This window comes from Antennarius striatus, chromosome 7 (assembly GCF_040054535.1).
Source record: "Antennarius striatus isolate MH-2024 chromosome 7, ASM4005453v1, whole genome shotgun sequence".
NCBI classification, from domain to species: domain Eukaryota; kingdom Metazoa; phylum Chordata; class Actinopteri; order Lophiiformes; family Antennariidae; genus Antennarius; species Antennarius striatus.
In genome coordinates this window covers 4,763,436-4,776,733 of record NC_090782.1, presented here as the reverse complement: position 1 = coordinate 4,776,733, position 13,298 = coordinate 4,763,436, and the positions used below count along the sequence as shown (strand labels likewise).

Below are 13,298 nucleotides of genomic sequence, written 5' to 3'. Positions count from 1 at the left end.
ACAGTTCCTAGTCTGTCCATCACTCAGTGGAGAGTCCATTGCAGCTACAGAGCACACACTGACTTCTCTCGGTTCTTCTCTCGGTAGAAGCCAGAGCTGCACGTCTGTATGGACACAGACAGCTCAGCATTCGGCCGTGAGACAGTTAACACATACACCAACACTTCTGACCTCTAGTTTATAAAAAAGTTGTCTCCTTTGGTCTGAGTTGTTAATTGAGATATATGATGGAGACAGAGAAAAACACACACACATGGAGTGAAGAGGGTGTGTGCCTAGAAACATACAAAGACACTGTTGATCCTGATAAAGGTTTGATTACTCCTAAAAGGGATGTAAACACTTTTAAGAGTAATATAATGCATGTTTCCTTGAGCCTGTTTGGCACCGACACCCTGTGCCATTTGTCCTCACTGATTTATGGTGTAAACAAATGAAAAAAATGCAACATAAACAGAAATCCCAATAAACAACTGCCTTACTTGAGGGACACCAGCTGCCGGGTTGTTGAAGGAAGGATCACAGAACTTTTTTGTTGGTTGTGTCCTCTGATGGAACTGAGAATGTTTATCATGTCCACATTTTGAACGTGTTTGAGTGACAGGACAAACCGAACCAAAGAAAGGCAAAGACAACCATACAACACTGCAAATCAAAGACATGTTCCACTGCGTGACAGGACATTCAGAAGGTGTGAGTCTAGTTGTATAAGGCCTCCATCTGTCCCCAGAGCCCCTCTGCCACTACAGGCAAGCTCTGGACCAGTTGAACCTTGGCACATTTTATATGAGACATATGAAGAAAAGTTGCACAGCATAAGAGACAGTGAGTGTGGATGAAGCGCAGTCTGGACAGACTCCAGGGTCAGTAAGGTGTGGCTGATCAGGCCGACATTGAAGAGGATGTGGAACACATATCTGAAGTCAGTGCCAGGTGTTTGATCTCTGGATTTTCCTCCCTCTCTGGGTGAATGAAAAGAAGGGAAATCTATACAGCTCTCCTCTTACTAGATGGATGGATGGATGGATGGATGGATGGATGGATGGATGGATGGATGGATGGATGGATGGATGGATGGATGGATGGATGGATGGATGGATAGATAGATAGATAGATAGATAGATAGATAGATAGATAGATAGATAGATAGATAGATAGATAGATAGATAGATAGATAGATAGATAGATAGATAGATAATATATGCTATAAAAAATTAAACAGGCTTTTACAGTGAAGATACAAATGTTTTTATTTCTCTCCCCTTCTAAACAAGTCCCATGAGATTCCACCAAAACAACGGTGTATTTGCAGTCTGAAGAGATTACAGCAGTACCTTGAGATACGAACATTCGCTCAATCCATATTTTTGTTCGGATAGGAGCAAAAATCTGAGTTATGAGTATTGCTTCAGGATAACACCGCTAGTTGGCGGATGGATACAAATCAGCTGAGATGGATCTTGTTGTCTGCAAAGATGTAGCTTGTGTGTGCGCGACTTTTGCTTTTGTTTTCATACTTTATCACTGTTGACATAACTTATATACAATTAATTATGTCCAGGAAGAGTACGCAAGCCTATTGGTTGATAAAAATATGTTATTTTAAATGGGGAAAAATTTGTTTGAGACACGAGTAGTTTAACTTATGACATCAGAATGAATTAAACTTATCTCAAGGTACTACTGTATATTTAAAAATCAACAGTAAAATGCACAAAATGGGCAAAATAATTTACTTTTGGAGAACAATGTATGAAACAAACATACATTGTTTAATGGTAATGAATAATTATTACTCATAATTAATTTATGGAAACACATGGAAACACAACCACTCTGGCTATGAAAGCCCTCCTCACATGTGGCATATTAAATTTATATTAACACTGGTCAGACATGGCACTGCTGCAGCTTCAAAGTGAAAAGTATTTAAAGACATTTGACTTTTATTATAATGTATTGTCAGGAAGTACACTGTGTTTTTGTTTAGTGTTGTGTTAGTCTTCATTAAAATTTTTCTTAGAGGAGCTGCAGGTGACAAACTGCAAACAAATTCTCTCTGGAGTGACTAACTCATTACACTTTGACTGGTAGAATTAAACTGGATTTACTTTTATCACCATAAACTGAAATAAACCAGTTAATTAAACATTTATAAGGCTAGGTGGATCTCTAAAGACAAGGGATTACGTATGTGCTACCTCCCTGAGACAAGCAAAAGCGAGTGAAGGGTTCAGAAAGTCGGGGCGCTTTACAGAAGACATGGGTTCTACCAATAATTCATTTTACCGTTTGCTGAGCATTTTAGTCCAGTTTGAGAATTTATGATTAGCACTGAGGGATTGGGTGAAATTCAAAGAACAGGATATAAGGCATAGCTTGCAATTCCACAAATGTTTCTGCCATCCCGGATAAGTCGCATGTAGCCACCTTCTCCCCAACTGGTCCCCCAACTAGAAAAAAAAAAAAAGTCATTGAAACAAGATTCGCCAGGGAATATATTGTACCAGTGATTAAAATGATTGATATACATGTTTAGGTACATCAGATATTTCTGACCTGTTTTTGATGATCCAGTAGTCTTGGCCTCCTTCAGAGCCGTAGCCAACCAGAAGCACTGCATGACTCAGATTGTTAGGGTTACAGTTGGGCTCATCATATATTCCTGGAAAGGAGGTTAATAGATTATTTGGCCACTTCGGACATTTGCAGAGTTATGATTGTGTCTGGCAGAAGGACAAAAATGCAATATCCATTCTTGTTTTGGTCTAATTGTGAAGGAAATATCTTACTGTTCATCAACCCCATAGTATTTACTGCATCTGCTGTTTGGAGCTGAGCAGCTCATCTGAATCTCCACAGAGCATAATTCACATGGAGGCACTACTTTGGTTTCAGCTTTAATGTGATCATATTGATTCTAGCAGCAAATTTGGACACATTGATTGTATACCACAAGCACTTTGCAATTATTAACCTGAACTGTAGAACAAGAAGCTTGAATGATCTGCATCAATGGCCACTGTGATTGGACCAATAGTTGCCACAGCATCAGTCAAAGCCTGTTCGTCTCCCTTGGGGATGAACCTGTAGTCTTTGATGTGGGCAACAGCAAGACTGCTGTCATAATAACAGGGTTGAGTGTCCTGATGACAGAAAGACAGGCTTTAGGTTAACAGCAATCTAGAGAAATGAAGTGTTCCGATAGAGGTCAAGGCAGCGGAGCCTCACCACCGAGGTGTATGGGTAGGTGTTAGTCGACTGCAGCCCGTTGCCGACCACGTAGTCATAGGCGTTGGCCATCCAGGCACCGTTGCAGCCGTAGGTACCATAAGATTTGGAGCAGTCCACCAGGTTTTGTTCACTCAAAGATATAAGTCGACCTGTCTTCTTGTATAATTGTGCCTCAATGGCTCCGGTGGTGCTGAAGGCCCAACAGGAACCACAGTAACCCTGTGACATACATTCAAACATGGATTTGAAGGTGGCTATGATTCAGTTTAGATAATGAATAAAGCCAAAAGCAGTGAATTTAAGAAAGTCTCACCTGGTCTTTCACCTCAGTGACATAACCCATTTTCCTGTAGTCCACAAACCAGGCATCTAACTGCTTAGCGTTCTTACGTAGCCTTCGGGAAGAGACAATCTTCTTCCTCTTTGCAAACCGGGCATCTATTGCGGCACCTTGCAAAACACGGTACTCCTGTCTTGTCTAAATGTAAAGATTTTGATAGTTAGTTTCTTGTGTAAATTTGACAAAACAGTCAACAACAAAAAATGGACTGAATTTAATTGATATATTGAATCGTTTTATAGTGGGGAAATAAACTATCCTCTGTGTAATTGTGTGGTCAGAATCAAAGGATTGTTATAGTAATATTAACATTATCAAAGGAAACAGCAAAAAGGGTGAGTCTGGCTCTATTCAGAGTTAAAGCTCCCATATTGTGCTTTTTTAAATTCATGTCATTCAGCTGCCAGACGTCCAACTACACTGTATTTGAAATGTCTTGCCTCAAAGTGATCCATGGACCCTCAATATCTTTTATTGAATACTGTATTGATAAATCCTCCTCTGCTCTGTGACGGCCGGGTTTAATGGGGGGTAGCTCTCAGCTCAGTCCCCCCCGCCCCCGCCCCCCAAATTTCCCTATTCCCTCCCCCGTGGATAACAAGGGAGCTAAGCTAACGCAAACTAAAGGGGTTTTTAGCAATCCGATCGTTTTGATTCAGTCTGGTCCATGAATTCCTAAAACTCCAAATATCTATTGATGCAGGAAGCATTTGTTCACCAGATTCTAAGAGTTGGTCAGGTTAGGGAGGATCACTATGTATTGTATATGTAGAAACCTGAAAAAGTATGATTTTCATAATAGGGCCCCTTTAATAAAGTCCACCTACCAGCAGCTCTAAAACTCACTAATTAATGTTTTATGCCTAAATCTGCACAAAAAACAGAATATAAATGGAAATTTATGTACTGAAGTGAATTTATGTGATGGATTGTTTCCTTTTCACTTTCTCACTACTTTGCTGAGATATGTTAAATGACTTTATTTTAAAGTGGACTGATAGTAGAGATACAACAATCTTCTGATCAAAGAATTCAAAAATTGATTTTGAACCATTCCTTCTAGAGCAAGTCCTCAACAGCATCACAACTCTGACCCTATTTGTTCAAGCCATTCATAAATCATTCACTGAAATACAATCAAATAGCCACTTGAAATGCATCAAAATTCATACATTTCAATTTAATAGTGTTTTACATTGAATTGAAATGAATTCATTATGATTATGCAATTTCCTCCGGGATTATTAAAGTATCTATCTATCTATCTATCTATCTATTCAATTTGAAAATGCACATCCTCTTGTATTATAAAAAATATGGATAAATGATAAAACATTTTTTCACATGGTTACATCATAGAAAGCTTTGCATTTATGTGAAATTCTCTTGAAACATTGCTTTCTGTGACTTTGAGAGGAGATCTTGAGCAATAAAAGTCCTTACCAGGTCTCCGTATTTATTCATGGACATAGTGAAGGGCTTCATGCCCATGAAAGCCCTTTGATTATTGTCTTCAATCAGTTGCTTGTTCTCCTCCCATATGATCCTCCTTTGCATGTCATCCTGCACAAAATCACCAAGCACGTCTCATGTGAATCAAATTCTATTTGCGCTCACAGTTGGAGGCCTATTTAAATTTAAATTTTCTCACCATTTCATCGTAGGCGATGCCATAGCTCATTTTCCAGACCTCCCACTCAGTCAGGACCACCTCATCTGAGTCGGACATCACAAGCTGTGGGCCACACAGCAGGACAAGGAGCAGGAGTCTGACATATTGCACTACCAGGACAAGAGAAGCACAGTTTGAACCAGTGTCATGTTTGTATTTTATTCACACCCTACTCAATAACACAAATATTGTTTGTTGTGCAACAAAATTTGCATGCCTGGTCAGTATATTAATGGAAAGTTTACTATCCAATTAAAACAATGTAGAGCTGATAGCTTTTAGTCTTTGTGTGTATTGAATAAATAACTAGACAAACTGATGTCAAGCTGTGCATTTATATTTTTAGCGTCTTTATAGTAAGCTCTGGTTAACATTTACTTTTGCCTAATCAACAGCAAAACACAAAGCCTGCCCGTGACCTCAAAGGAAATACCTCAGCAACAGTGTTTGATCTACAGGTGGAAATACATTTCATTTACAAACTTGTTTCCGATTGGTTCGTCTACATATAGAGTTTACCATATATAGTAGTTAGAAAGCTACCAACAACTCTATGTGTTGTGTATGCCTGATCTTCATTGATGTTTTGATGATTAACCTCCAACTAAATTACAGACTGATGTTAGAGAATATCTCTTCATTAATGAGGCTTTTTTGATGTCAGCAGTACAACAAACTCCTGTGTTGTCTTATTTTACAGACCATTAGCGTCCACAACACATCCTCATTATTTCTAATGAAATTGAGTGTCGGCTATAAATTAAAAAGGTGAACTTTAACAGCATCAGTTAGAAGGTAAATGAAAAGCCTCTGCCAGCTTACCTGCATGCAGGTGAGTCTGTTTTGATCCCATGGCCTGATAGTGACTCTGGACATTCACACAACAACATACTCATCACCAACCTTCTTTATATAGTCCAGTAACAAGTTCACGATTCCCCTGTACTTTACTGAATCCCTAAATCAACACTTCTGCCAGCACCTGAGAGGGACATTAGTCAACAAAAATACGACGCTCCTCCTCAGTAATGCCTCTATTATCATTTAGAGTGCGCTAAAGCTGCAATATTGTAAATCCCTCAAATACCGGTTTATAATTGAACATAACACCTGACATTAAACTTTCCATAACCAACATTAGAAGAAGTACACAGATAAGTCTCTGTTGTTAAAGTTCCAGCACAATAATGTCAAAATACTTCATAACAACATAAAGTCTTGCATTCAAAATCCTTTGTAAGCAAATGCACAAATTAATAATTACCTAAAAGTACTATAAGTTTGAATACTGTAAAAAATGTGACCCTGTGGGTCATAATCTGTATAATTATAAACAGAGGGCTTTTCCTGTTGCAGCTTCTAGAGGTGGAGCTAGTTTTAGGTTCTTTATGTTAAGCTCTGGTGAAGGTTCAGTCAGAAACTCCATCGCTTCACACACTGACCTGTTTATTTCTCATAACCATTCATACTTCTCACAGATGTTATCCTCCACAGGACAATGGGAGGAGTGATCTTGCTTTTGCATCAAGTAGATGCTCTTCAGTTTATCTCCCTGAAGAGTCAAATGAAATGCCAAATATCTTTTGACAGAATAATTACCACATATCATCCGTTGCAATGAACAGTTGACTTTTCTTTTTTTACTTGTCTCTTCTGATTGAAATACATCCATGGGGGTTCTGACATTATTGGAGGTAGAGGAGAGAACAACTACTGTTGTTTTTCCTCCGGGTTGTCCGGCTTCCACCTCCAAAAGCATGTGCTTCAGGTTAATTAGTCGAATTGCCCGCAGGATTGAATGAGTGAGTGTGTGTGCATGGTTGTTTGTCTTTGTGTGTGGCTCCGTGGTGCACTGGCATCATGCCCGGAGTGTCCCCCGCCTCATGCCATAAGCCAGCTGAGATAGGTTCCAGCTCCCTGTGACTCGCTACGGCGGATAAAGCAGCAGAAAATGAAAATGAATGTTAAGTAATACATCATTTTACATCTTTGGTGTTGGTAGTTTATTAATCGACACCATCTGTGAGGGTGAGAGGGGTGAATTAGTCTTTAATTGAAGTACGGACAAATAAAAACATTAAATTATTAAATCTTAATTGTGGTAAGGAGCCTTGATGAGATACTGTGAGAGGGCCATTAGTTAATCTCCATTAAGTCGTATCTTAGCAGTTTATCATATATTTATAATGTGTCAAATCCAAAACTGTGAACCAGGCTGAGTTAATCTTTGAAATGAATGCAGAATAAGTATGCAAAATTGAAATTAAATTGAAATGGAGAATATAAGTGGCATGTTGCAAAATATGGAAATACTCAAGTTATTTCCATACAGGATGTTTGGTGAAATCCTTTTTCATTATTATTTCAACTAGCCATCACTGGTTGGTAATAAGCAGCCTAACGTGAAGAAAAAAAGAGGTGCAATATATAATATATAATATATAATATATATTATAAGAGGTGCAATGCTATTTTTGTGATGTCTAAAATAAATAAGTTAGATAAAGAGTTACAGTATATTTATACTCATTTTATACAACTTTTCAAAGGAAGTACTGTATTCTAAAACTAAACAGAGAAAGTGAGGTTTTCTGCCGTTGTATTATAAATAAACATGCACATAAAGGAAAAAAATGATAGTTACACTCAACAAAATCTCTTCAAACACGTTCCATGACTTTACTGTAAATGTGACGTCTTTTAACACAAGCACATCACAATACTGTACACGTTTCATCACTGAACGCAAACAGCGCTCGCCTGCGCGCTCAGCAGCGCCCTCCAGCGGCCGACTGCGGCTCCTGCACTGCACTGACTGCAGAGCGTGAGCTCAGCTGACTCCGGCTGTTATTATGTCCTGCAAGAGGCGCCGACAACACCCAAACACGGTGCGGCAAAACAGACGAGTGGCTCATCAGCGTCTCTAATGAATGAGTGTGCGGGAGGAAACATGAGTCACGCATGAGATCTGCGTGATGTCGTTTAAGGTAAACGAGCCTTTTCTATCCATCTGCCTGCAGGCCGCAGGGAGATGCTGTAGGTCACACCAGCCTCATGTTACTTCAGTTTCAGGGTTTATTAAGCGATGAGGTGTGTTTAGTTCACGTTAGCTGGAACTGAATTGTCTGTTTGTTGATTATATTACAATCACACGCTTTTTTCTGGGTCTGTCATTGTGTGCATGCATGTCTGGACAGGAGGATGTCAGTTGACCAATATTCCATGTAGTATATTTATGTTGTAAATCTAATCCTTCGATATTTTTGTGGATTATAGGGAAATAGTGCATTTACGTGTGTCTGATTATTGATTGACTCATCAGATTGATGTCATTCATTCAAATCCTCACATCTGCAAACGACCCTCTGCTCTGTTTTAATTGGCTATCCTCTACTGTTTATGTTTAATACTATAATGGTGGTTTAAGGTCTGTGGTTGTTGTGTGTATTTACCCTCCAGAAGGAAACACCCCTGGCTAATGCTGTGTTTTGGGCAGCCAGGAAGGGAAACTTGGCTTTACTTCAGCTGCTGCTCAACAGTGGACGCGTGGACGCAGACTGCAGAGACAGTGTAGGACGCTGCATGTCCTGGATGCTCAGCTGCACACTTTAACCTTAACCCACCTGTGGTAGGGAATCAGAGGGCATGACTAGGACATGAGTGGGCCTCCCATCTAAAGTTCACAACCATCTCATGTTTTCTTTGAACCACGACACTGATTGAGGGTTTATTCTGCTAATTTGGAAGAAATCTGAATTCCCCACTGCATGTAAAGTACTTGTCAGCGAGCCATCCACCGAAGGTTGGGAATTTACTGTGGCCATGTGTCTTTACAGTGTGGAACAACAGCGCTGATGGTGGCGTCCAACAGTGGTCATTATGAGTGTGTCAAAGAATTTATTATGCAAGGAGCTGACATCAACTACCAGAGAGAGGTATGATGGGAAAATACCTTCTAGCACGTATTAAAGATATCAGACTTTTCTGGATTACTAGTTAAAAGTCACAGTGACTCTGGAGTCCCGCTCAGAGGTCACCAGCGTAGATTGTCCAAGAAACAGTTGTAAAAATTGTGTATAAATGAAGTTGTTTTTCTTTTTACACATTTTTTCCAATAATTTAACAAATTCCTTGTCTTGATGCAAAGCTATGCTCATTACCTTTTGGCTTATTGTCTAAATCCTGCAAACAAAAGCAATGATGAATATCATCCAAAACAGCAAAGTATTCATTTATATTAATCTTTTTTTAATCTTAAATTATGATAAGAGCATTTTTGGAAAGGTCTGTGAAAGAAAATGCAAATCACTATTTGTTTGCTTTCAGGGCTGTTATTTTATATTAACTCTGATTGTAATAATCACAGTTGGCTCATTGAGTGAAAAGTTAATTTTCCTGTTAGGCCCAGTTAAACAAGAAAAAGAAGAGCCAACCACATTATGTAACGAAACCAGTGTTAGTGCAGTCAAAACACAAAAAGTAATTAAATGTATGTACATATTCCATTTACGCTTGTTTCATTAATACATTTGAGTAGTTTTACCACCCATTTATTACTCCACATAATTCTAACATGTTTACCCGCTGACGGCTCCTAGCATGTTTTAAGAATTACAGAATGAATGGATGTAGAAATTTTTTTTTAATATGTGCAGCAAATGGAAGCAAAAATGCTGCCTTTAATTGACCAGTTTCTGTCTTCTATCCTCCAGTTCAAACACAAACATGAACAGTATAATCTTCCATCTGCCTTCCCAGACAGGCTCTACCGCCCTGTTCTTCGCCTCCCAGCAGGGCCATAATGACGTTGTGAAGCTCCTCTTTGAATTCGGTGCCTCCACTGACATCCAGACAAAAGTATGTAATGATGTGTGTCAAAGTCTTCACATTTCTGGCTGTGAACTGAGCCGCTGTGGTGATTTCACCTCAGGTGGGGGGATTCAGGGTGTTTCATGTAAAGATAAGGTTATACTCAGGAGTGCTGACAGACGAATCCCTTTGGTAGTTTGTCTTTCCTTGTGTTTTTGCGGCAGGGTGGTGGCACTGCTCTCACTGTTGCCTCTCAGTATGGACACTCCACAGTGGTGGAAACGTTGTTGAAGAATGGAGCCAATGTTCACGATCAACTGAATGTGAGCCCATACTCAGTGACATCATCAGCCCCACCCAGACATGTGTCGTTTTGCTGTAGGTGGTGGTGTGTATCAAGAGCTCCGCGGCTCGTTACAAACAATATCCCAGCAGATGGAATCCAGTCGCTCCGGTTGCTATCAGTGGCTGAGTCAGACATGACTCACTTTTAAAAGGATTAGTGTCAGTCCTTTGCCAACAGACAACAGCTTAACTGCATAAATGTACACTTCTGTAATAGTAGTAATATATAAATGTGTTAATAATATATGGTTTGTTAACTTTAAAGTCAATTAAAAAAGTTTAAGATATTGTTTGTCTGTGTTTTAGGATGGTGCCACCTCTTTGTTTCTGGCTGCTCAGGAGGGTCATGTGACTGTGATTCGTCAGCTTCTTGCATCTGGTGCTAAGGTTAACCAAGCAAGGAGGGTAATGTCACTCCTTGAGAATATTTATAGATTTATGTGACGCTGTCACTGAGTTTCTCCCTCCCTCACTCCTCCTTTTCCTCATGCCTTCTCGATTATCTCATGTCAAGATTGACTGTTTTTAAGTTCCTTTCTACCCTGTGTGCTTCATCACCGCCCTCCCCTTCCACGTGTTCTCCAGGATGGCACTGCCCCTCTGTGGATAGCAGCCCAGATGGGTCACAGTGAGGCGGTGAAAGTGCTGCTGCTACGCGGTGCCCATCGAGATGCAGACAGACAAGTACGTACAGATTTGCTATATTTGGTTATTATGGTGAACCATTTACTCATTTGACGTTAAATCAGTTTAACAATTATTTGCATCATAATACAAATTAATTTTATTTTCAATTCAACTAAATATATCAAACTTTTAATGACATGTTTTCAGAATTTGCATTCTTGTCACAAAAATTGTTGGGTGGTAGTGGAGATCTGTCCAACTTACACTTGAAAAGGTAGCTGAGGACAGTAGGCTGGTATTTTTATTTACATAGGTCTCAATTGCATCGTAGCTTAATTGTATGTCTCTTTCTTATACGTCGCTTTGCATAAAAGCGTCTGTTAAATAACTAAATATGAATGTATATGAAACCTTTAGTCACAAATAAATGGATACGCACATTTAAACAATGTCACATGACCACACTGAGAGGGTCACAAGGACCTTGAGTGAAGATTGTTATGTTATATAATTGCAGATCTTCTCTGTGTTCTTTTCAGGACGGATCTACAGCGTTATTCAAAGCCGCTTTTAAGGGACATAACGGCGTCATTGAGGAGCTTCTTAAGTTTTCTCCCTCACTTGGGCTTCTCAAGGTAGGTGATGCTGTCATGGACTTTAAATTTTTAATAAATGCTTTTAGTCGCTTTCAAGGAACAATTAAAGTGGGAAGATCGATACCACTCTAATGTGTGTGGTGAGTACGTGTGCAGTAGTGTGTGTTTGGCAGACAAGAAGAATTTAGCAAGGAAAGGGGTGTTAGTTTTCTCTAAATTTTTTTTTTTTTTGGGGGGGGGGTTGCCGTAATGTCAGCTTATGACTTTATAACTAACCCTGCAGTAATGGCTGAGAGTATGTTTATCTTTCTGCATTCATTACCTCTCCTTGAGCATTCGCTGTAGTTGCACTACAGAAATCAGTGTTTGTTATTTCCAGAACGGCTCCTCTGCCCTTCACGCTGCTGTTATGGGTGGAAATATTCAAACTGTGTTGCTGCTGCTTGGGGCCAACGCTGACCCCTTATTACCAAACAAGGTAAGACACTCAGATCCACAGAGTTATAAACGACAGAATATTTGCAGATACTATAATTGTAAACTTTTTCATGTGTTTTTTTCCCCAGAACAATGAACTCCCTGCAGATCTCACAAAGAGCGACCGCATCCTAAAGATTTTACAAGCATCTTAAATAGACACAGCTGATGACCACTCAGACGCCTGTCTTTGTGCATGTACTACACTCACAGTGTGTATTGAGGGGAATACACACTGTGAGTGTTCATCTGCAACACACTGTTTGCTTTTGGTTTCAGCTGAAATGGCGCTTGTCATATCCTGAATTCTCCTGGACTAAATCAAGATCAACACAACCAGAATCCATTTATCTGATCATTTCCCTTACACTGTCGTATTACAGTATATGCAAATAATTTTGTTCACTCCAGGTATTGTGAAGATTTTAGATACAGTACTTTGAACTTTTCTTTGCTTTTTGTATAGATGTAATAAATTGTAAATTTGTTATTCAAAATTTAAGTAGCATTTTTTATGTTTAATGTTGTAAGGAACATAGTTAAACCCATTTCACTGTTGACTTTTCCTCTAATAAATCTCTATAGGCCTTTTTAAAAAGATCCATCATTTGGTAGTAGATTGATCACGATGAGAAATTTCTAGTCCACCAGGTCAATGCTTCAAAACTTTATCCATAATGTAATTTATGTGATGCAAGTCAAGTCAGATTGCCACAACTAGTTTGTTTGTGCTCAGAAGTGTGTCGCTGCTACACTTAGCAATCAATGAATGAGTGTGAAATGAGACACAGGAGGAGGAATGATAACATTATGAGCCATGAGAAAGTTTTTAAATACAGATGGTCTCATTTTGATGATTAAACAAGATTACCTGTATAACAAAACTGATTTGAAAGTCTGAAATGTAAAAGCCTGACATGTAGCCTATAGGAAATTGTGGAAGCAAGAAGAGTGTGAGTTTGAATCCCGCTCTGAGGCACTACTGTGTGGAGACTCTCCTTGTACCTCTATGAGCAACCTACAGTGTATTGTTGCTCCATCTCTCTAGCTCAATATGATGTTGCTCAAACCACTAAATTAACAAGAAGGAATTTGAATGAATGAATTGAAAGTGGGTGTTTTCCGTCGTGACCGTGAACGCGTCATTGTTCAGTCGTGAACGAGCCTCTAACAGCAGGTGAAGACGTGACGGCGTCAC

At 39.3% G+C, this 13,298-nt stretch overlaps 2 protein-coding genes across 7 annotated transcripts; one reads left to right on the top strand and one right to left on the bottom strand.

The window, feature by feature from the left end:
• Positions 1–1,967: 1,967 nt before the first annotated feature.
• Positions 1,968–6,114, bottom strand: cts12 (cathepsin 12). Its single transcript, XM_068319249.1, has 8 exons — positions 6,069–6,114; positions 5,226–5,356; positions 5,018–5,137; positions 3,548–3,712; positions 3,232–3,453; positions 2,978–3,146; positions 2,560–2,665; positions 1,968–2,453 (listed from the first exon to the last, which is right to left on the bottom strand). The coding sequence occupies exons 1-8, from the start codon at positions 6,097–6,099 to the stop codon at positions 2,354–2,356; spliced, it is 1,044 nt and encodes a 347-aa protein (XP_068175350.1). The 5' UTR covers positions 6,100–6,114; the 3' UTR covers positions 1,968–2,353.
• A 1,981-nt stretch (positions 6,115–8,095) lies between these two features.
• ankrd29 (ankyrin repeat domain 29) lies at positions 8,096–12,679 on the top strand. Of its 6 annotated transcripts, none has more exons than XM_068318420.1 (10): positions 8,096–8,233; positions 8,706–8,816; positions 9,083–9,181; positions 10,005–10,103; positions 10,280–10,378; positions 10,707–10,805; positions 10,986–11,084; positions 11,567–11,662; positions 12,003–12,101; positions 12,190–12,679. In XM_068318420.1, the coding sequence occupies exons 1-10, from the start codon at positions 8,222–8,224 to the stop codon at positions 12,253–12,255; spliced, it is 879 nt and encodes a 292-aa protein (XP_068174521.1). In that variant the 5' UTR covers positions 8,096–8,221; the 3' UTR covers positions 12,256–12,679. The 6 variants fall into 6 exon arrangements, with proteins under 6 accessions (XP_068174521.1, XP_068174522.1, XP_068174526.1 ...); XM_068318421.1 differs by having other exon boundaries at positions 8,114–8,233; positions 8,709–8,816; XM_068318425.1 differs by having other exon boundaries at positions 8,196–8,233; positions 8,706–8,874.
• Positions 12,680–13,298: the final 619 nt, after the last annotated feature.

What these genes read in the sequence shown, in the direction of transcription:
- cts12 (XM_068319249.1), bottom strand. Translation starts at nt 6,099, where the DNA reads ATGGGATCAAAACAGACTCACCTGCATGCAG. An exon ending in TCACTGAGGTGAAAGACCAG is followed by an intron (nt 3,454 to 3,547) that starts GTGAGACTTTCT and finishes TGTATGTCACAG; the next exon opens with GGTTACTGTGGTTCCTGTTG. An exon ending in CCTACCCATACACCTCGGTG is followed by an intron (nt 3,147 to 3,231) that starts GTGAGGCTCCGC and finishes TTCTGTCATCAG; the next exon opens with GACACTCAACCCTGTTATTA.
- ankrd29 (XM_068318420.1), top strand. An exon ending in AGGTTAACCAAGCAAGGAGG is followed by an intron (nt 10,806 to 10,985) that starts GTAATGTCACTC and finishes CGTGTTCTCCAG; the next exon opens with GATGGCACTGCCCCTCTGTG. An exon ending in ACCCCTTATTACCAAACAAG is followed by an intron (nt 12,102 to 12,189) that starts GTAAGACACTCA and finishes TTTTTTCCCCAG; the next exon opens with AACAATGAACTCCCTGCAGA.